The 21277-nt window shown below is 38.4% G+C and overlaps 1 protein-coding gene across 2 annotated transcripts in view; it reads left to right on the plus strand.

Moving 5' to 3' along the window:
- The window catches only part of GLS (glutaminase), a 67424-nt gene that overhangs the window by 37988 nt on the left and 8159 nt on the right, over positions 1-21277 (plus strand). Inside the window, exons 13-15 of one of the 2 annotated variants that reach the window (XM_076342240.1) lie at positions 350-481; positions 1555-1647; positions 2487-4766. In XM_076342240.1, coding sequence (XP_076198355.1) covers positions 350-481; positions 1555-1647; positions 2487-2633 — 372 coding nt within the window. In that variant the 3' untranslated portion in view covers positions 2634-4766. Of the gene's footprint in view, positions 1-349; positions 482-1554; positions 1648-2486; positions 4767-21277 lie in introns of those variants that run through there. The other variant, XM_076342239.1, reaches the window with a different exon arrangement.

Genomic DNA, 21277 nt, shown 5'->3' on the forward strand with positions numbered 1-21277 from the left:
AGGTATATAGCTTTGTACTACTGTCTTGTTGCAAACTGTTCATGACAGATAAACTTGTGTACTGCTGCTTAGTCATAATTGCTTTTTTTATAATAAATAGATTTGAATTATCTTTTTCACTGTATTACTGACTCTGTTTTACTGAGAGCAAATAAATTTATGATCACATACCTTGGATTGCCGTGAAGTGCTTCAGGTTATTTTCTATCTAAAAAGGCATAAGTAATAATGCTTTCCAGATCTACATTTTATAAAGGTTGCATAATAATCTTCAGTAAAATGCTAACGCATTGTGTTACAATAGTGAAGAACGTTTGCAGAGGACAGTAATTCTCTAATTACTCTGTAGGTTGGTCTTCCTGCAAAATCTGGAGTTGCTGGTGGGATTCTTCTGGTTGTTCCTAATGTCATGGGCTTGATGTGCTGGTCACCTCCTTTGGACAAGATGGGCAACAGTGTTAAAGGAATTCACTTTTGTCATGTAAGCAGCACTGCCTTAGTGGGTTTGTTTAGGTTTTGTATTTTTTTTTTTTCTTTTGCAGCTGATGTTTACTGAGCTTCAGTTAGTATAGCTGAGATCTAAGTGAACTAAGTAGTGATTTGTTATTCTTCCATACATAGCAAGTTTCATTTGATCCAAGGGTGGAAGTCCAAGAAGAGATGTTTGCATTTTAGTAATAAATAACACTTTAATTCAGTGAGCATTAAGAAAATATGATGCCAGAAACACTGGAGAAATTTATTGTGGAAAAGCTGTGAAAAGGAACACTTCATGAAGTAATGAAAGAGCTGGTCTCTTGTATACTGCGTTAGAAGCTGCAGAGCTCTATTTATAGACTTCTTTGATGAGCAGCAGTTAAAAACTTTTCATACTTCTATTTATCTAACATCTGACAGCTGCAAATTAGGAGTACTAAGAAGTTACTAATTCTAGTTTAAATAATTTAAAGTTTCATATGAAATAGTCTTGTACTTGGTAATTCAAATATAAAATCATAGAACAATAGGTAGGTGAAGGATTTACTGCATTTATTCTGTTATAATGAGACCTAAAAACTGATAGCTGATCATGGCATACAAGTAACATGAATGTAACATTCACTTGTAAAAATACAACAACGTAGCAAAGTTCTGTAATTATAACATTTCATGTTGTAATTCAAACTGAATTAAAATCCATTATGTCACACATTTTCTTGTTTCATCCTTTTGATTGAAGTTTTATGTACTAGACTAGCCCAGACTATTCTTCCTGTTCCTGAAGTGTTCCGTACAGCTGGAGTACAAATATATTAAAAATAGATATTTTGCAAATTACTACTTGTTTTGTACTTCTTTAAAAAGGAGTTTAAAGGTGGTTTTAGAACTTAATTATATCATTGTGTTATGTTCAAAGGGCCTTACAGATACTGGTATTGATTTGTTAAATAAGCTTCTCATTACTGGTTTAAGTTACTAGGATATGATGTAAAACATAAGTGGTAGTAGTATTATAATCTCATGCATTTGACTATCATGTGCAAGTAATAACGTATGTTCACTAAATATTTGCAGGATCTGGTTTCTTTGTGCAATTTCCATAACTACGATAATTTGAGACACTTTGCAAAAAAGCTTGATCCTCGCAGAGAAGGTGGTGATCAGCGGGTAAGTTAATATGTGTGTTTAGTGAGTATTGCTTGTAGACGTCAGAAGAAATACGGAAAGTTCTTCTCTAAATGCAAAACTGCTCAATGACATGAATTGCATCAAAGCTTTCAGCTAAACTAGTTAGTTTACATTATTAGTGGACACTTACCTGGGTGGACCACACTATCACAGGGTTTTGTATAGTAGATTTTCATATTAGATTTGTAACTCCATTTCATGCAGTTCATCTCCCTTGCTAGAGTAGGTATATGGTATCTGATAAAAGTCGCAAAGAGTTTTACTGTACTGGTTGCCTTTAATAAAGATTTGACCAGCTGGTGGGCTTAGCCTTTCTGTTCTGTGCTGCAATGCATGAGATGTATGTTTACTATTTTTTCACAGTGATATGTCTGAGACCACATGACTTGCTGAGAGTTGCACAGGCAGTGAATTCAGGTGTTATAGTGCTGTAGACACGTGCCTGTTACTAAGGAAGTGGTATAAGCAATCTCTGGGAATGAACTGAACCCACTCCAGCTACATGTACAAAAGATAAAAGTGTGAGGGTGCTTGAGATAAGGAAAACCTCTTTGCTTTTATTACCATTGATGTTTTAACTAAGGTGTGAAGATTTCGGTAGGAGAAGATACAGTAGAGTGATTTTTAAAGTGCTTCTATTTGCATGTATACATCTAAAAAATACCCAATTTGGAATTTGAATTTTTTATAACTGGAAAAGAGAAAATAACAGTTTATGTGAAGAGGTGAAAAACATGAGTCTGTTAGCATTGACTGCAAGTATGGATTTTTTTCCTTCAAATACACTAATAAATAATATATGTTGCTTGAACAACTAGCATTCCTTTGGACCAATGGACTATGAGAATCTCCAGCAAGAACTTGCTTTAAAAGAAACAGTATGGAAAAAAGTGTCACCTGAATCAAACGAGGACATCTCCAGAACCATAGTGTATAGAATGGAAGGTCGGGGAGAGCAAAACTAAACAAATGGGTTCTAGCTTCATTAAATTCTTCATTTTTAAAACCCTCAAGCATCTCTAGATTTAACTTTGATTTGAGTATTGTTTGCCTGGTGTTTCATTTATATATACATTTTGTGTAAATTCTGTATGCTATACCAAAAAGACTGTCAAAGTTCAAGGAGGGGGGGAAAGCACATGCAAACAACAAAAACCAAAACTGTTAACTGATTTTTGTAGTTACTTTAAAACACATTTACTTAAAAAAAAAAAAAAACAAAACCCAAAAGAAAAAGGTAAATCTGAATGTTTTCAAAGATATACCACTTTTGTGTATATCTGTTTATTTTTGTTTATATCTGAGAATTTTAAGTAAATTAACTTTAGAGCTAAGCAAGAACTTACAATGTCTCCTCTGATCAGGGTCAGCATGTAAAGATAAAAGAATTTTAATTAAAATATAAAGTAAAATAGTGTCAGCAAAATACAGCAAATTCATGAATATCTAAATAATTGTATATTAAGTGGAAATAGGTTCTGAGTCATGTTATTACTGTATCCTCTTTTTTTAATATGAGCTTTCAAATCGCTTTGAACAGAAATGGATCCTTTGGATATGCCATGCTAGCGAAGATAATTTTTTTTTTTTTTATCCCATCTGAATGTTTGTGAATTAAGGAAGATGCATAAAGCAAAGCTGATGTTCTCTGAGAAAGCAAGCTGTTCTTAATTACTCTGTTTAGATATTGTTAGTTTTGCATAAACATTTGAAATAAGCTCTGACTAAACTCTGAATAATCTTCATCTAGCAGTGTATTGTAAAAGGATGGGCTTCCTCTCTTTGAAGCCAGGGATTAAAATGTTTAAGCAAAACAATACAGAACATCAATTTTCAGTGAATTTGAAGTCCTACTGGGATGAAGAGGTAAATCTGTGGTGCACATGTCAGTAATAAATGTCAGTCATAAGTTGCTGAATAATAGCTGTTTTATCTTACTAGTGATGATAAGGTTAGGTTTGTCAGTGCTTATCTTGAAAATAAAGTAAAATAAGTAAAGGCAAAGTCTTGAATTATAAAAATATCTCAACCATTTGAGGATTTTACAGTAAACTAGTAGTTACAGAGACATAACAAGTATTCAGATCCTGCAAAACTACGTGTCTTTACCTGAAATAGCCTCATTTGCAAGAGGGAACATAATGTGTCTGTGCTGCTAATGAAAAGTATTTACAGTGATGACATGTTGCTGGTTAAATTACTGATTTAATTAAAAAAGGAAAATGTATGATGCAGGATTTGCTTGATCTAATTCTGCACACATTATTTTCTGATTTTTAGTACTATTTGAAGCTAATTCTAAAAACGTGGTTGAAGATGGAAAATTGTTCCATCTGGGTTTCAACTTGAAAATAAAAATCTTTACCGTATTTATGTTTGTCAGTTACATAAAAAACTTGTGGTTTTCTTGTAGGGCAAGTCCTGCATGGGAAATACAAAATTAAGGAAACTACCAGATCTTTAATATGCATAATAAGAATATTTAGGGTACAGCTTACACAATCTTTACTTTAGATATATGTATTACAGTTCTGTAATATATGCTTTTGAAGCCTGTCTCAGAATTTAAGCCAGCCTCTAGTTAGGAGGGGTCAGGAGGAGACTCCTTCGGACCAATTATTTTGTTACTTCCTTACACTCATAGTTTCTTGTTCTGGCCTGCCGTGTCTGCAGATGGCTCTTGTTCATGGCAGGGTACGCAGATAGCTGGGACCACAGTTAGGTCTGCCATGACGACTTACCCATGCCTGCGTTATGTTTGGTGAGCGGGTCTGAAAGAATGTGGTGATAGAGGCTAGTCATTGAATGTTTGAAGTCTGCAACGGTTTTAGTGTTCACCTGTGCTACAGTAATAGCGATTCTTGATATTCAAGCATTTTAGCTGTTTGTTTGTTTTTCTTTGTCAGCATCATTAACATTTCATTAGAAATGTAAATGCTTTTTACAATTTTATTTTAGCATTTGTGTTGTACTTTGTGGCTCAGTTGTTAAGTTACCTGTCTCGTTTTCCATTTTTCATTTGCATTGTATGTTATTTATGTATCTCGATTTCCAGCATGCTTATTTTTGTATTGTTTAATAAATTTGTTTTAAGCTGATTTTTATTGTATTTTTTTCTCTCAATGGAGAACAGATTTGTTCAAACACATTTTTGAGACTGAAGTGAGATAGTGAGCACTCCGTTCTAAAAAAGATAAAGTTCTGGAAAAGTAGGAGGAGTAAGCAGATTTAGTTAAACCAGTCATTGAAAAACTTCCTAAGATTTCTTAACCATTTTGTACAATAATCTAATTATTTTTCTCTTTGAACTGTTATCTTAGAAAGTTGAAAGTTTTGCTACTTTGATTCTTGCTTTCTTACCATGACTTTTCTAATAAAAATGTCATGGTGCAGTAGGATATTAACGTTGCTGTGTATTTGTGTGGTTTTGAAGATACTAATTCAGTCACTTGGAAAATATGTGGTTAATGGTACCAGTACCAGGATAGTAACTGTTGATCCTGAGCATTATGAAGTGAAAAATATAGCTTCTAATAAATCACGCATAGCAAGGAAGGTGGTCCAAAGCCCACAGCCTTGTAGTAGCAGCAGTGGGGTCTGAACAACGGTTAGTTGAATCCGGGTTTCTGGCAAAGCACTTGCCCTTTGTCACAGGCTTACTTTTTTTTCTGTGAAAATTTATTTGGGATACTAAATAGTAGATGTATTTATAATGTGATGATTCCAAGGCAAGATTTTGTCACTAGAGACATGCCCATACTGAGGATGGCTGTAATTATTAATTTAGATTTTCTGTAGATTGATTCATAACTTGCAGTTACTTGTACTATGTTTTTAAAACTAGCTGTATGTTCATTGTACATAAAATATCACATATCAAAAGAGTTTATTCTCTAAAAGTCACAGAGACGAGGAAAGGTAGAAGAGTAGTAGATACAAAGAGAGAACCACAGGTGATATGCTGTAGAATTACTTTGGCTCTTATATTTTGGTTTTCATTGTGCATTTGTGTCAAAAGACCAGTGGGTGGGTAGATGAATAAAAAGGCAATGGAGTCAGAAGAGGGTGGACGGGAGGGGGGGATAGAGAGTATGTTGTTTCTTCATTGTTCTTATTTCTCTTGGTCTCGATCCGTACATGTCATTGATGTGCAGTAGTTAGCTGTGAGCAAAGTAGTTAATTATGAGCTTCATAATTTATATATAATGTTTTGTTTTGGTATCCTAAACATGGTTTGTAGACTTCTAGTATTTTATTTTTTTAATTTTGTTTAAATATTTCTGTAGTTTTCTGGTGGGAGTTCAGAAGCAGTTATTCCAGTGAAAGAAGAATAGACTTTTTTCAGTGGAGTTCTTATTGGGATGACTAAATACACCTAATAATTTGTCTTCTATGCAGAGTCCTTGAGGAATTTGAATGTCACAAATGTCTATAGTAGTTGCAGGGATGGCAAGAGGCCTTAAATCAGGTAGCAAGCTAACTAAAACGTAATTATTTTTTTCATCATGCTAGTATCTTGTCTGTTCCACACTTCTTGTCCTGTCTAGAAAATGCATGACTAGGTAGTGTGTGTAATGACACGCTTTTAAAGGATGGGTCATGCACAGCTCCATTTTCTTTCAGGAATTTATGTCCTGGTATGTTGAATAGTTTGTTGCAGTCTAAATTATTAAACTACCTACTTTGAATCAAGCGTGGTTTCCAATTTACCATTTGCTCCTTCTAGAGAATATTGGGTGCAAAATACAAGTGTCCTGTTTCCTTTTGCTTTTCGTGCAAGTAGAAGTTAATTTTATTATTGGCTTTTAATACTGCTTTATGCAGACTTTTGAATATCACTTGAACACTTAGCATTTAAAAGTTTCTGCAAGTGGCACAGCTCTGCACATAGTTCAGTTACTTCTGAAAATGCACATGCACTTCTTCTGTGCGTAGCAGGCCTTACGTAATGGTTCCATCTGAAGCTGCAGTTTAACTAAATAAAGCCCTACAGTAGAGTTTAGGCTGGCAGGAGTGTGGTGGTGGCGGCAAGTTGGGTTTTTTTGCATCAGTTTAAGTAGTTTAAACAATTTAATTTAGGTAATGAAGCTGACATGGATGCTTGATCTATAGTAAGAGTGTTAGAGTTAACTGGACCATGCAGGTTTTTAAAAAGGGAAAGACGAGCGTGTTTACATATTGGGAGAATAATAGACGCTGGCACCTCGGCACTAAGGCTAATGAGGAAACAGTGTTGAAGGAAGGACAAGGGGGGAAAAGGAAGGAATTTTAGAATGCTTTTCTACCCTCAAAAATGTTCCAGCCAGCTGTACTTCATGTATTTCACTTTTGCAGCGGGCATGCGGGGGAGCATATCTGTTCGGAGGTAACGCTTCCTGTTTTAGCTACTGCTCTGCTTTGATTTTGACCTAGCTGGCACATAGCTGGTGCCTTCTGTAGTGTCGTCCGCATACTTTCCTGATACCAGTTTTGCTTGCAGAAGGCAAAAGCTGTCTTCTGCGTATCTTCTTTCCAGATTTCCTCTGACGCCTTTATCTGATCAGTTACAGCAGATCTTCTCCGGTTAAGTAGCACTACTGTTTTGTGAATTATGGGCAGTTGGTAGTGCTTCTCCTGTTAAGAGATGAGTGTACATTAATTTCATTATTACTTGGTCAGACTTGGAATAAAGTCTGACTTCCCCCCTCCCCTTATTTGCACTCCTGGTAATCTGTTTGGCATCATGATTTTTCAGTGAAATTGCTTGAATTTGATTCTTATTTTATACTGTTGAATATTCTGAAAATTTGAAGTAATTGTTGTGATAATACAGTCAACAAATATCTGTTATTTTCTTTGGAAGGTTCTTTAATAGCGAAGTGCTATTGTTAAGTAGGCTTTTCACTTGAGTTGCCAAACAGCTGGTATACGGAATTTGAAGTATTCTTCTGCACACTGTAAATTGGGAATTTATCTTCATACTGTATCTTTTCTTAAATCAGGTCAATTTTACTTAGCTGGGTGTGATCATCATAACCCATTTGTATGAAGTGCAGGAGATTCTAGTGATCGTAAGCATGAAAGATCGTAAGAATGAACCCATGAGGTCATAGAGTTTGGAAGGGATCTCTGGAGATCATGTAGTCCAGCCTCTGCTCAAAGCAGGTTCTAACATCAGTTAGATCACGTTGCTGAGGGACTTTGGTCGAGTGTTGAAAACCTCCAAGGCTGGGGTTTCTGAAACCTTACTGGGGTAACCCTTCCTGGTGCTTTACCACTTCCATCGCAAAGAATTTTTTCCTAACTCCAGTTGAAATTTTCCCTTTCTGTAGCTTGTGATGGTGACTTCTGTCTTTTCACTGTGCGTGATGAGCTTACCATCATGTGGAAATCTGGCCTGTAGGGAATCCTAGAAGTGGTGTAGTTAAAAATGGCTTTTGGTCAGCAATAACTAACATTTTCACCTCCTGCTTTATTTTCCTACTGAATCCTAAGCATTTGCTTTTCATTTTATATCATTGAAAATAAAGTGATTTAAGGATTTGAAAAGGCTATATTCCCTTTATTTTTCTATTAAAGAGTAACAGGCTAAATGCAAACATGGAAGTATGTTATTTGCTGAGGGACAGCACGTTACTATTAGGACCCCTTCTGATCAGAGCGCTTATTATCAAAACAATGAACTGAGAACACAAGTGGAGTGATAGGAAGAGATAATGTTGCTTGCTTCCTGTTGATGTCATTCACTAGCCCAGCTTTTTCCTTGAGGCAGGCAACTTTATTGTTTGTTCAGGAATTACTCATTCAAAATCAATTTTTTTCGACTGGTAGACCTGGTTTTGGTTAGATGTGTAGCTTTGGCTTTCTGTATGGTAAGTGCATTTCACACTTCTTTTAAAGGACTTGTCTTTTAAACTTCTCCAACCTGTAATTGTTTCAAGACAACTAATTAAAATGTAATCTCGGTCTGAGAATAAACTGTTCTGACCAAACAAGTTTAAAAAAAAAAACAACAACCAAACCAAAACCCACCGATGCCATTGCAGAAAAGGATTAAGAATTATGATTGAGGACATGGAGAAGCAGGCTAAAACAGCTGAGTAAGTTTTGCCCCATATACCAAGGACTGATGGGGAATAATATGACTGTTCCCAGGGTTTGGAGGTAAAACCATGGAGGCGGAAGATCTGTTTAAGCTTATAAATATTTCCGATGCAAGAAAAGCAGGTACTGAATAAATAGTCTAAAAATTAGAAGATTTCTGGAAACTTGTTCCTAATAGTTTAGAAACAATCCTCCCAACAAGAGTAGAATGCAAATTTCTGGTAAGATTTCCTCTATTCTGCTTTCAGCCTGTAGGGTGTAGTCAGTGTCTTGCTTGTAAAGGTTCAGTAAATATCTTTTGAGAACGTCCCCCTTTATTTTGGGAATAATTCCTGCTCCAAGTCCCGTAGTTAAGAGTAGAGTATTGTCCTTAAATTGCGAAGTACTTACAGCCCGGAAAGCAGGAGCATTACTCTACTCAGAAAGCGGGAGCATTACTCGGTTGTGTGGATATCGGTCGTAGTCAATAGGTCCTTGAAAAGGCAGACATTCTTTTGTCCTGTCTGCTTAATACAGCTAGTGTCACTAAAGCACCCATCAGCATTCTGCTTTATTCGTGTGGCTATGGTTGATCCCAGTCCTTTGGTCCCAAATCTTGCAGTGTTAGTCATGTCTGTATCCACTACTTCAAAGGCTCTTGTTTTTTTTCTGCATCCAGAGTCAACTGGTCAGTGTTCATTCCCCTTGCTAAGATTTCTGTATATATTCTGTATGCTTTTTGTTGCAGAAGTGTTTGCAGAGGTCAGCCTATGAAGGGACTGAACAGGAACTACCAAAGTCCGTATCATCAGATGATGACGACCCTAAGATTCCTGTAATAGTTTTCTGCAAGAATTATTATTTTACCATTTTGGAACTTCCAGTCATCATAATTTACTGACAAAACATTATTTCATTGCTGATAAGCAATTCTGAAAAACTTTGACAGCAGAGTAAGCTAAAGCCTTTGAGAGGGTCATTCATTTTGTTCCACATAACTTTTATGCTTTGGACATGGCAGCAAGATTCAAGTATTTCCATCCAAAATACTGATGGCAAATGCATACCACCTAAAACTGAAAATTTGCCTGGTCTTCATCTCTGCCTTGAAGGGTGAAAATCTTTGTCTCTTTATGCCTTAAATGTTTCACTTGATCTAGTAAACTTTTTGTTGAAATACGTTGTCTACCTACTATTCCTTTGTCGTGCTGTTCATGGCAAACAACACAGCAGTAACATCTTTTGTCATCAGGACAGGAGCCGGGTTGGATTTTTCTATTGCTCCCTCTTAAGTCACGGTTCTCTGGAACTGCCTGATTCACTATAATTGTTCTAACTTAGTTTTCCTTATTAGGTCTTCAAAAAATTTGCTCGCTGGCATGATTTATGAGTTTATGAATGTCCATGAAAGTTTGGGGTTTTTTTGGTTTTTTTTTTTGTTTTTTTAAATATGTGGAATCAGCCAACTTTAGGTCTTAAGTCTAGTGAAAGATGATTAAATTTTTACTTCACATTTTGGGAGTTTTGTCAGTGATATGCTTAATTCTGTTGTCTCAAAAAGTAAAAAGTGTGTTAATTCATTGATACCAGAAGAAGTCAGAAACAGCAGGTAGAACCAAGCATGACCGTGCTCATTGTAATCTAGTCAAGGCAGTTTTGGTACTCAAGTTTCTCTCCTCTTCCCAGTATTCTTACCTTTTCAAATCAACATAATCATCCCCAAAACAAAGGTTGTGGGTATGAAGCAAAGGGTAAGACATCTGTAAGTAATTGTGAGCGAGTAGCACTTGAGATTAGCTACTCTTCTACCAGACTCATCTATTTGTCCAAGCATGCCTGTGCGTGGGGAGGGAAGCTCTCTAGTCACTACATCATCATTTAAGCCGTGGTGAAGCTTCAGCATTAGTTACTGACGGCCTTCTGTGTTGCAAAATTTAGGATGATCTGTGAGTTGTTCAGGGGTATCTATGACAGAGCAATATTGGCTGTGTCCATCCTAGTACCTGTTCTTAATATTGCTTACCATAGTTGCATATAAGGGAATCTTGAGGCCTTTTTGCAGGAATTGTCTTCCAACTAGAGAAGTTTCTGTTCCTGGGATCTTGTAATCTAATACTGATGGAGTCGATGGCTCTGAATCTCGAGTTCTGACTTGGGTGTTCTTTTTTTCTGTGTACCCCTTGAACCAGTTCATCTTTAATGTGGCTTTCTCTGCTAAAAAGGGAAAGACACAACTGATCATGCGCTGCTCCTCCCTCAACTTTTCCCACCATCATGCTGAGTACCTCCTGCCCCTAACGATGGTACAGGAAAGGGGAAACTGCCCCATTCATGTACCCTGTACATTATTATGATACTACGTACTCTTTCCTAGATAAAAATTAGTTTGAATCCCCTGGTTTGGGGGGAGAGGTTTGTATGCAGGGATTCAACTAAACGTCGGTTTGTGTGACCCACACTCTACCTCTGGAGCTCAAGTTCTGGAGTTAGTATTGGTGAAGAATTGATTCCTCTGCCTCCACTGAGGGAGGCAGCGGTGGGAGTGTGGGAGTTGAGAAACATGGCTGGCCAAAACAGCCTCGGCTCACCCCGTGGGGTTTACACATCTCAGGAGTGGAATAGATGGGCATGGTCTTTCTGAAAGAATCTCAGTTACTGAAGGTAAGTAGATGTTTCACTTAATCTAGTAAACATTTTGTTTAATTATTTAACTCTTAATTAATTTTAATTAAATAGTCTTATCTGTAATTTAAACAGAATCCATTTACTAATACTTGAGAATTGATCAATAACCAGAAGAACTGTTAAGAAGTCATTGCAAATTCACAGTGTGTGTTTGTCATGAAATAAGGTCTCTGCTTCAGTAGCTTGCCATCTTCAAGGACAGTTCAGTCAGTGCCGTTGTTACTGTCTTCCAGGCACTTCAGCAAACCCAAACATAGTATGAAGTAGACTATTACTTATGGATTCACAAACTATATTGGAAATATATAGTATCTGAAATTTCATTTACAAGGTACTAAATCCCACTTATCTTTTAAAAATCAGAAGAATTAAATGTAATAATCTCTGAGCATGCAGTGGCTGAATTAGTTGTAGAACTGAGCTCAGTCTTATGCATGACTCTTGCTTTTCCTCCGCATGAGTTAAAGGATTTTTTTTTTTTGACTCATTGAAGAGCTTGCACCTCCTGCCTGTTAGTATTTAAGATGAATTAGCCTTTTCACAGGTAGAGAGGTGGTGTTTTGAGGAATACCAGTGAGAGAGACTCTTTCCTGAACTGTGTGTCCACTTGGTGATCATCTTATGAGCAAGAGGTTGGTATTGGAAGAGGTGAATTCTGGTTTAGTCTGTCTTAGCTCCAAATGTGATGTGAAGAAAAGGTTGACCTTCTGCTCCCAATTACTGCTTCCTATATCCTTGTTAGGCTTTTAAAATTTTATGCAAAATAGTGTGGTAACAGAGCAGAAAAGATGGACAAACAGTTACTGTACTGTGCTAGCTTGCAGAAAGTATAGTTTTTAGATGCTTTTAAATACCTAGATTATTTCAAAGTATTCTCATGAAAAAAGGACTTTGAGCAGAGATGGGAAAAGAAAATCAGTTTACTGTAAAATGCAATATTGATATTCTAATTATTTGCAATTTCAGGTGGGCATACTCTAGTACTTTAGACTTTTTGACCTATCTCTAAAAAGTTTGAATCTGAAGGAAATGTGAATGGTAGAAATCCATTTGAAACTAGTAGATGAGCTGTGGTGGCGGGGAGAGAAAGAAACCATCTCTGCTCAGCCTTCACCTCTAGGAAGGCTGCCCTTTTTCTTTTGCAACTTTAGCCTATACATTATCCAGTGAAGGAGATCGACAGTTGTTCTCAGGGTGAAGGAAGGGGTTTGATTTTTTTTTTTTTTTTTTTCCCTGGTGTCCAGAGAAATCTTCAATGTATGTTTTTGGTTTAATTGAATGTTTCTGATATTCAGCTACAGGCACAGCTTCTGTGATAGGTACTAAGATTGAGCTACTAGTACGAGCTTGTTTGTATCTTAGCACTCCTATGTCTGAATTGAACCTAGTCAAAACTCTCTGCTCTGTTTTCAGACTTTTAAAGGGACAGTTTTAGGACCATAGAATTGTTTTGTCAGTATCTACCTGCCAATTTAAAAATGTATGAAGTCAGAAGAAGAAATGACCAGCTTTGTTCTAAAAGATCGGATTTGGATTTGAAGCAATTTTAAAAGTTGAATTGCAATAAGACAACGTTTAAAACCAGACTGGGGTTTTGACCAGCTTGATACACAATTAAAAAAATCTCAGAATTGCATAATTTTTTTTGCTGAATTGATCTATTTGTTAGCAAACAGGAACACCTGTCTTAACTTTTCCCACCTTCCTCCTCTCTCTGTCTGAAGTGCAGTCTGGTGCTGAGGTGAGAGGCAGTAGCTGCAGTGCTAAGCCCTTTGAGGGCTGTCCTTGAAATTCTCTCTCATGCGCTTACTTGCTGACTGCTAACTGAGCAGCCATTCATTTCCCATAGCCTACCTAGCTGCTTTTAGCAGCTGCTGACCCACTGCCATCCTGATCTGTAGTTAGATCAGTAATTTAAAGGTCAAAAACCCCTTTTAACTTACAAAATTATCCAACACATTTGTATCACTTTAATAAAGTATAAATTCACAAAAAAGCAGTAATACTACCTAAAATAACACACTCCTTGTGTTCCTGTGTAATCAGCTCAACTAGCCAGATGCAGTAAGGGTCTGTATGTAGGTTACAGAGCACTGGCACAGGTCTTTGTTGCGGTCATAAATGCAATTAACTCATCTAAGTGATTCCAGACTGAAAGCTGTTAGTACTGTATTGCCATCTGATATAGCCAAGGGGAGACTGAGAAGGTCCTCTGTGAACCTGGGTAAATAACTAACTGGCTTGCTGGCTTGTCTGAGGTTTTTGCAGCTAGAGCAGTACAGTTGGTTTAAAGCTGCTTTGGATATGTATACGTGAAAATACAGCCTCTTGTGTTGCTGCGGTCTAGACATAACTCATGGGAGAAGCAGCTTTCAATATATACATGAATTGCGTTTGAACATGACTGCTAAAAACTGTAAGGCAGTTACTGAGGAATAAATAAGTGTTTTATGAGTCTGTTAGTTTTCGACCAACAGCACAAGCTATGTGAATAATTGCTGTGCAAGCGGCATTTCAAGTTAATTCCATCAGGGAGGCTCCAAAAATAAATTCCATGGTAGCAGCTTTGAAAATTACTGTTGCAGCTTTGACTCCAAAAATAAATGCTGCACCCACAGCTCGTAAAACTAATGGAGCTGGGTATCATCCTCCGTCCCAAGCTGCAAAGAGGAGCTTGCACCATCTAGAGGAAAAGAAATGATAGTTGGTACATTAGAAAATGGACTGGAGAAAACATTGACAAAGTCTTGTTTCCTGTGTTAGTTTCAAAACACAGAAGAGTAAATATTTGCAGATTCTAGAGTTATTTTTGCACTTTCTTCAAATTACATGAGGAAACAAGATCAGTAGTGCAGAAAATAGGCTAAAGGGGGGAGGGGGGGGGAAATCCTGAAGAAGAAATGAAAGTTTTATGGAACAGCTAGCCTTGTTTGTATTTTCAAATATTTCTGTATGTCATTAAAGTGTGTAAGTGTATGCATTAACTTATTCACATATCCTCTAATTATTTATAGTAGAATTCCTTGGGAAAGTCTTTGTTCCCATTATAACTTTATAAACCTTTTGTGAGCCTTGTGTTCATTTAATATTGGGCAAGAGGCTCTGTTAGAGGCAGTTGGCATTAGGTTGCTGTAGAGGTAGGTGTGGTCTGTTGATCGCTCTCAGTCGAGCCGAAAGACTTATTTTTGCATGCTTCAGAAAGTTATTTAGAGAAATTATCTTTTCTTATGTAACTGTTAGTTTTCTGTAGAATAAGGTAATGTTGTGGCTTAATCCAGAGGCTGCTTAGTGTGCCTTTATGGACTGTCCATCCCTAGAAATACTCAGGGGCAGAACCTCACCAGGCGAGCTCTGAGATTGCTTCAGAGCCAGCCCTCGCCTAGGTGGCACGTAAACTGGGCTGGGATTTGGTGAATAAAACACAGCGCTTAAGTTTGGGTGTTGTATCCCGGCAGGCTGCTTGCACTGGAGTGGGGCACGCGGGTAAGTACGGATGTTCACGTCTCAGCTGTGAAATGGAGGTAATGCTTAGCTGAGTTTGGAGATCTCTGTGTGAGAGGTGTTACACATGCGCTTCTCCAGCACTGGCACTGTGGACATCTAAATAACAGTTTCAGTCCTTCAAATATGCTGGATGTTACAGAGATCTGTTTGTGCCGGACTGAAAACTAGCAGTGTTAAAAGCTGTAAGAAACTTCAGTGGGAGGACAGAGTAATAGTTAAGTGCTTTTGACAAACCCGTATTGTTTGGGTTAGATACTTGTTTATGGTTGAGTCTTAGTTTTTACTTTTAAAAGTAAATGTAAAAGTAAATGTTTTACTCACCCTTAGGTAATAACTTTATTTCAGGGGAAACAAAGTAGAAGCTCAGTTGCAAAGATACTGACTATCAACTGAGATTTCTTTCCTTACAAAATAGAGCTTAATTTCATATTGAAGAATGGTATTTTTAAGGAAACCTGTGGCTCTCTTTTAGACTTGCACAGTGATTTTTTTTTTTTTCCCCACACTAGCCTTGTCAGCAGGCCCTGGAGAGCAGATTCCAGCTTATTGCAAATTAATTGTAAATATAAAAATGGCCAATTCTTAAAATAAGCAGTCCTGTCTAGTGTCTGAATGTACAGGCATGTACGTTCCTCTCTGAGATTAGTCTCATTAGCATTTTAGGCTGAAGCTTCAAAATTAATTTTGAGCAGGTTTTTTCTGAATTTTATTTTGAAACCTTACATGCAGGGAGAAAGTCATCTATAGGCTATGCTTCAGCATAGTTGAATTATCAGTTCAGTGTGTAAAAACTGGGTGACTGAATCATTTAATTTGTGCTCTAGATTTACTTTTTCTGGGTTTTTTGTTGTTGTTGTTGGTGGTGGTTTGTTTTGGTTTTTTTTAATAGGTCACCACTGCTGTTTCAGAATTTATATTAGCATCTTTTAGATTTCAGGAATTTTTTTCCACTGATAAAATGAGTGTCTAAAAATCTGTAATTTTTCCAGAGAGCGGGAAGAATGATTTGCTTTTACTACATAACTCAGATGACCCTCATCATGGGATCAGCTTTAGGAAAAGCAGCAGAACAGTGGTACTGTGAAGTCAAACTTAAGCTGATTTTGGAGCTTTTATTACCTTGTGCAGTCCCTCCTGGCTTAATGTGAACTCTTTGCTCCTGCGTTACTTGTCAGTACGCGGTCGTTCACAAAGGTCAGGAGAATAGGACGACTTTATAGTAGTCAGTCTCTTCCCAGTATGAAACGTTAATCCTCGTTCACTAGACAAACCCTCACCTTAGACAGCTTAAAAATCTATTTTTTGAATTTCAGAGTTAATCCAGTGCTGAGCTGGATTAGCAAAGCCATGTGCTCTTAACAATGGGTGCGAAAACTCAGCACGTACGGCAGCGGCTGCAGCAGGCCTTTCGGCGCGGGGTGGAGAGGCGCGCGCGGCATCTCTTGGCAAGCGGGGCCTTTGCTCATGTGTCCAGTGTGTCAGTATGACCCCGCTGCCAGGCAGGGGTGGCTTGCAGCGGGGTGAGCAGAGGCTGTGTAAGAGAAACTGCTGAGCACTTTGCGCTCTCATCTTTCTCCTGGTCCTAACAATGTGTTGCCAGGATCCGCAGTTTTGAAGTAACACCTGTCAGACTTTTCTTATAAATAGGGAAATTGAGCTGCGTCATCCTCGGTTGTTGGTGCAGGTGCCAAAGGAAGATAGCCAAGGTGGTATAAATGCAGATTAACTGTGCTGCAGCGTTAGGAGGGGTTAGTGGTGTGGAGAGCTGTGCCTCAGAGACACTTCCAGACAAGTCGGTCCAATTTCTCTGGTGTATTCTGCACCGGTGAAGAGCCGCAGAGCTTCAGTCCCATTTCAGCGCAGCTCTCGTCCAGCTGGGAGCATTTGTCAGGAGACTGGGTGGTATCATGCACCAGGAGTCTTGCTTTTATCTGGGACCCGCTCTGAGATCCCAGTGCATCAGGGACCTGGGGTCAGTATGACCGTTGCTTGTCATTAGGGAAGTCCTGAGCGGCAAGAGCTGAAGTCTATATCCCGATTTATCTCCAGGCCTCTGTGCTGCCCAGGGGAATGTTTAAAACTTTGTTCCTCCAGCGAGTTGGCCAGGAGGGCGGGGTTCTCAAAAGGAAACATTGTGTCCCATTTTAAGCACAAAAAATGAGACCTGAGAGAAGAGAGTGGTGGCCTTTTTTTCTCAACTAGCTTTACTATCTCTTTTTTTTTCCCCCCTTGTTGTAATTGAAAGTCTCCTGTCACCACACTGGGTCTGGGGCATAGTAGAGTTCAGATATGGCAAAGTTCTTGAGAAACAATGTGTACTCAAACAACCTTTTTTCCCCAATATTTTGAACATCTTTTTTGAAGGCTAACCTGTGGCATTGTCCCCAAGTACCCTGTAAAGAGCATTGGAAAGATTAGGGGGCATTTGTTTGTTTTTCCTTGTTTGTATTGCCTTTAGCAGCACCGTTTTAAATGATTGGGCTTGACTGTATTCCTCAGCCACCTGGAGAAACAGTAAAGTTGGAAGTAATATTTTTTTAGATGGTACATTCTGTAATGTTTTCAAAGACATTGGGGGAGGGGGTGTTCTCAGGAAGCAGGACACATAGGAAATTAAAAACCAGATTCAGTGACCGTTTTAGCTAAGAGCTTCTCATGGAATTAATCCAGCTCTGAGCTAAATTAATTTTTTCTAAAGGATTTATTTTCTTTGCTTGCACAGCTGTTTAGCCTTTCTTTCCCGACCCAAGCGGAGAACGGAGCAGAGGCTGGCCCTGCTGTGCTGGAATCATTGCAGCAATAGCAGAGCAGGACAAACAGCCCCATAGCGACAGGGACAAGTGGGCAGGTACAGAGCACGGAGCGGGTATGGCCAGCTGCTTGGGTTTGGTTCCTGCTTGAGGTTTGGTTGCTTTATAATAACGCTGAAGCGTGTGAGCCAGTGGGCAGAAGGTGCTGGGTTGCTCTGCGCTCACCACGAGACCCTAGCAGTTCCTTTCCATCTCTGGGCCTCAGTTTCCCATCTTAGTGCCGATAACGATAGTAGCTTGCTCTCTGTGAAGCGTTTGGAGAGATCTTCCGTTGATAAGCATTAGAGCTAGGCAGTGATGCACGTGCTGTTCTTCTATGTTAAAAAAAAAAAAAAAAAAAATCCTGTAAACCGGTCTGTGTTGAGAAGCGATTCTCATTTTAGCCTTGTATGGGGATTTGCTATTGGCCATCACGAGACTGAGACTATTTAAGTAAGTCTTCTCGTGTGGGCTGGATTTGGGTGTTTAGCTCGACTGGGAAAGGCTATTTTGTTACAAATACTCCACCAAGACTGTTCCCACATAGCAGTCAGGCCTTTCAGATCAATTAGATGTGTTGAAATTTCACTTGCGATAAGTGATTAATACTGAAGTTAAACTTATTTTTTCATTAGGTTTTTCAGGTTGGTACACTGAGAAACTGAGAAACAAAACCAAACCTATCATGTCTTACCGAAGTGCTTTGACAATGTGTGTGACAGAGAAATGGGGGCGGCAGCGTACCTGCTGTGTGCTGGGCACATGCTCCCTGAAACGCTGAGGCAGCCCTTGTGTTTTGCTGCGCTTCCTCCGTTCATGTGCAGTTGGCTTCACATCAGAGTCCTGCTGCTTGAAGGAGACTTCTTCGAAGCTTTTAGCACAATCAGGCTTACGAGATATTTAAAATAACTGCAATATGAAAGCTTTGGACTGGGAGTCACTTTATAGCTCAGTTTTCCTTTGTAACTTTCAATGCTGTATCTCATTTGGTTTGTGCTTTTGGTGTTTTGGGTTGGTGTTTTTTCCTTTTTCCCTTTAGGCCCCCTGTGTTTATCTGAAATGTCTGCCACAGCAGCGTGACTTCCTGCCGCTCTGAACTCCGAGTGTTTCCTTCCTTTAACTTGACCTCCGTGTAGTTCTTCAGCAACAACAGTCTTGATTTTTTTCTTTCTTGTGCAGCTCACGTTCTTACCCACAGACTCACAGAACGGTTAGTTGGAAAGGACCTTTGGAGGTCATGGTCATTTGACCACCTCCAACGTGAAGCAGGACTGTTGCCAGCACAAGACTGCGTCCATCATAGCTTCATCCAGCTGAGTCTGAGACCTCTAACACCTACTAACCTGAAAGTGAAAATGCAAGGTGTGTGGTCTGGCACTTCTGATCTTTAGTGTTGAGTGACACAAATATTCCTGAGGAACCTTTCCTTGCTGGTTTCACCACCTGGATAACAAGGATTATATCTAGCACTCAGGAAAGAGTGTTGTACAAAGAGGGTTTCATCGTAGCTAAGTGAGTAGTGCTCTGTATTTTTGGCATGATGACAAGAGAGATGCTAAGTTCCTCTAGTATGGTGCATGCAGGTTTTATCTCCCATTTGACAAAAGGTGGAACAGTTTTCGCTCTGGGTTTGATACTGCTATATAGCTGTATGGTAATGTTTGATCCAACTCATATATAGTGAAGGGACTCCGTCCCTTTTATTAAATTCTCATAGTTAGGGAATTCTGTGCAGTAGAAAAGGGTAATTCAGGGCTGTCAGGTTAAAGGAAAACTTTCTGTTCTTGTTTCTGAAGATGAGGGCAAAATTGTATTCATCAGTGTAGTTAACAGAAACACCAGGGCTGAGTATGGCATGTAGAAGATAATGAACCACAGTGTCAGAGTCTCTAAACGCTTAAATTAGTTGCCTTGTCCCTTGTGCCCTACTTAGTTTGAATGGATACAGCTCATCTGTTGTCTTCGCTTTTTTTTTCCCCACCTCTACAGTTAAAAACCCCACAATCATACGTTTGCTGCTTCCACTTTAGAGTTTCTTTGGCTCTTGATTTTTGCAACGGACCTGTTATTTCAGGCTAGTAGGCTGTGACTTTAGGAGTAGAGAATTTTTACTTGCATTTTTGAAGTCTTGATTGTGCTTGATTTTATGGCAGCCTAAGTGAGATTTTGTGCAGATACAAAGCTTCTGGCAGCAAGTTATTTTCACATAATAACTTTTTCTCAATGTAAATGATAACCTTTTACATGATGGTTTAATATATATGCTACTTAGATTAATATTCTCTTGAAAACGAAGGGATGTTCCAGAAGATGCTCATGGAAACTGTATATTCTTACTTAGAATTCAAAGTGCATTTTGCATTTGCAGATTTTAAAATTTTATTCTTGAACTCACTTTTTATGTCCATCTTTGTTGTTTATGGCTGCCTTTTGAACAATTTCATTTCATACCTTATAAAATTTGTTAATTCTTTGGCCTGGACTATGCTGCTGATAGAGTAGGGCGAAGTTACAGAGTTGAGGTGTGTTTTGTTGCTAGCAGATCCAACCTAATTCTTCCATAAAATCATTAAAGTCTTACTTGAAATGGGGGCAGGTAGCCCTAGGGGGTGTTTGTTTCAGCTATAATGGCTACACACTGCTTTTTTCCAGCTTGAGTTCATTCCTGACCAGTTTTGAATAATTGTTCTGCTAATAATTGTCCTGCTAAACTTGTTTTTCTCGTGCTTTTTGTATCCCATTACCTTTACTGTTGTACAGAGAACAGTCATATTTCCTCTCAAATTTCCTTCTTCTGAACTGAACAAGCAGATTTTTTTCTTTTTGTCTGGACTTGTATTCCTTTTTGTTTTGATCTGTCAAGTTCAGTTTTATAATAATGCGACTTTGGATTTTACATTATTTATGTTAAGAAAGGAGTGGCCTTAACCTCTCCCAGATTGCCGAGAGGCATGGCCTAAGATTATTGTGTTAGAAAGCCTCAGGAATCTCCAAATTACATTTTGTCACATCATTGTAGAAAATGAAAATGGCTTCTTAGCAAAATGTTCAGCTGAATCCAGAGGGATTCTTGGCCCCAGCTGCACTTGGGAAGTTATTTTTTTTGTAAGGAAGGAATGTGTGTTATTTTTATTTTATTATTTTAATACATATTTGCATTTCCCAGAAATATAAAGAAGTCCAGCCAAAATGATCAGTTACCTCTGAAATGGTTTTTATTAAAGACAGGATGTCCTTTGCTCATCCTAGGTCCTGAAAAAGGGAGATTATTCAGCACCTGCAGGATTTAAAATGTCTGAATGCAACCAGCCTGGTCTGCCTGCAGGGCACCAGCAGTAGAGCAACGCTCAGCTTCTCTCTCAGCAAGGGAAACTCCTGAATCATCCTGATGAAATTCAGAGATTATCAAATTAAATTCCCCTTTCCTGCCTGCGTTTAAATACAGTCTGCAGCCTGGTGTCTATAAAAGATGTACGTTCTTTTAGGAGGCTTTAATATTTTGGTGTGGCTGTGATGTTTCCTATTGAAAGCCTGATGAGAGTGCTCTTGGGTGTTTGCTGCCCTTGACT

The sequence above is a fragment of the Aptenodytes patagonicus genome, chromosome 6 (assembly GCF_965638725.1).
Source record: "Aptenodytes patagonicus chromosome 6, bAptPat1.pri.cur, whole genome shotgun sequence".
Lineage (NCBI taxonomy): Eukaryota > Metazoa > Chordata > Aves > Sphenisciformes > Spheniscidae > Aptenodytes > Aptenodytes patagonicus.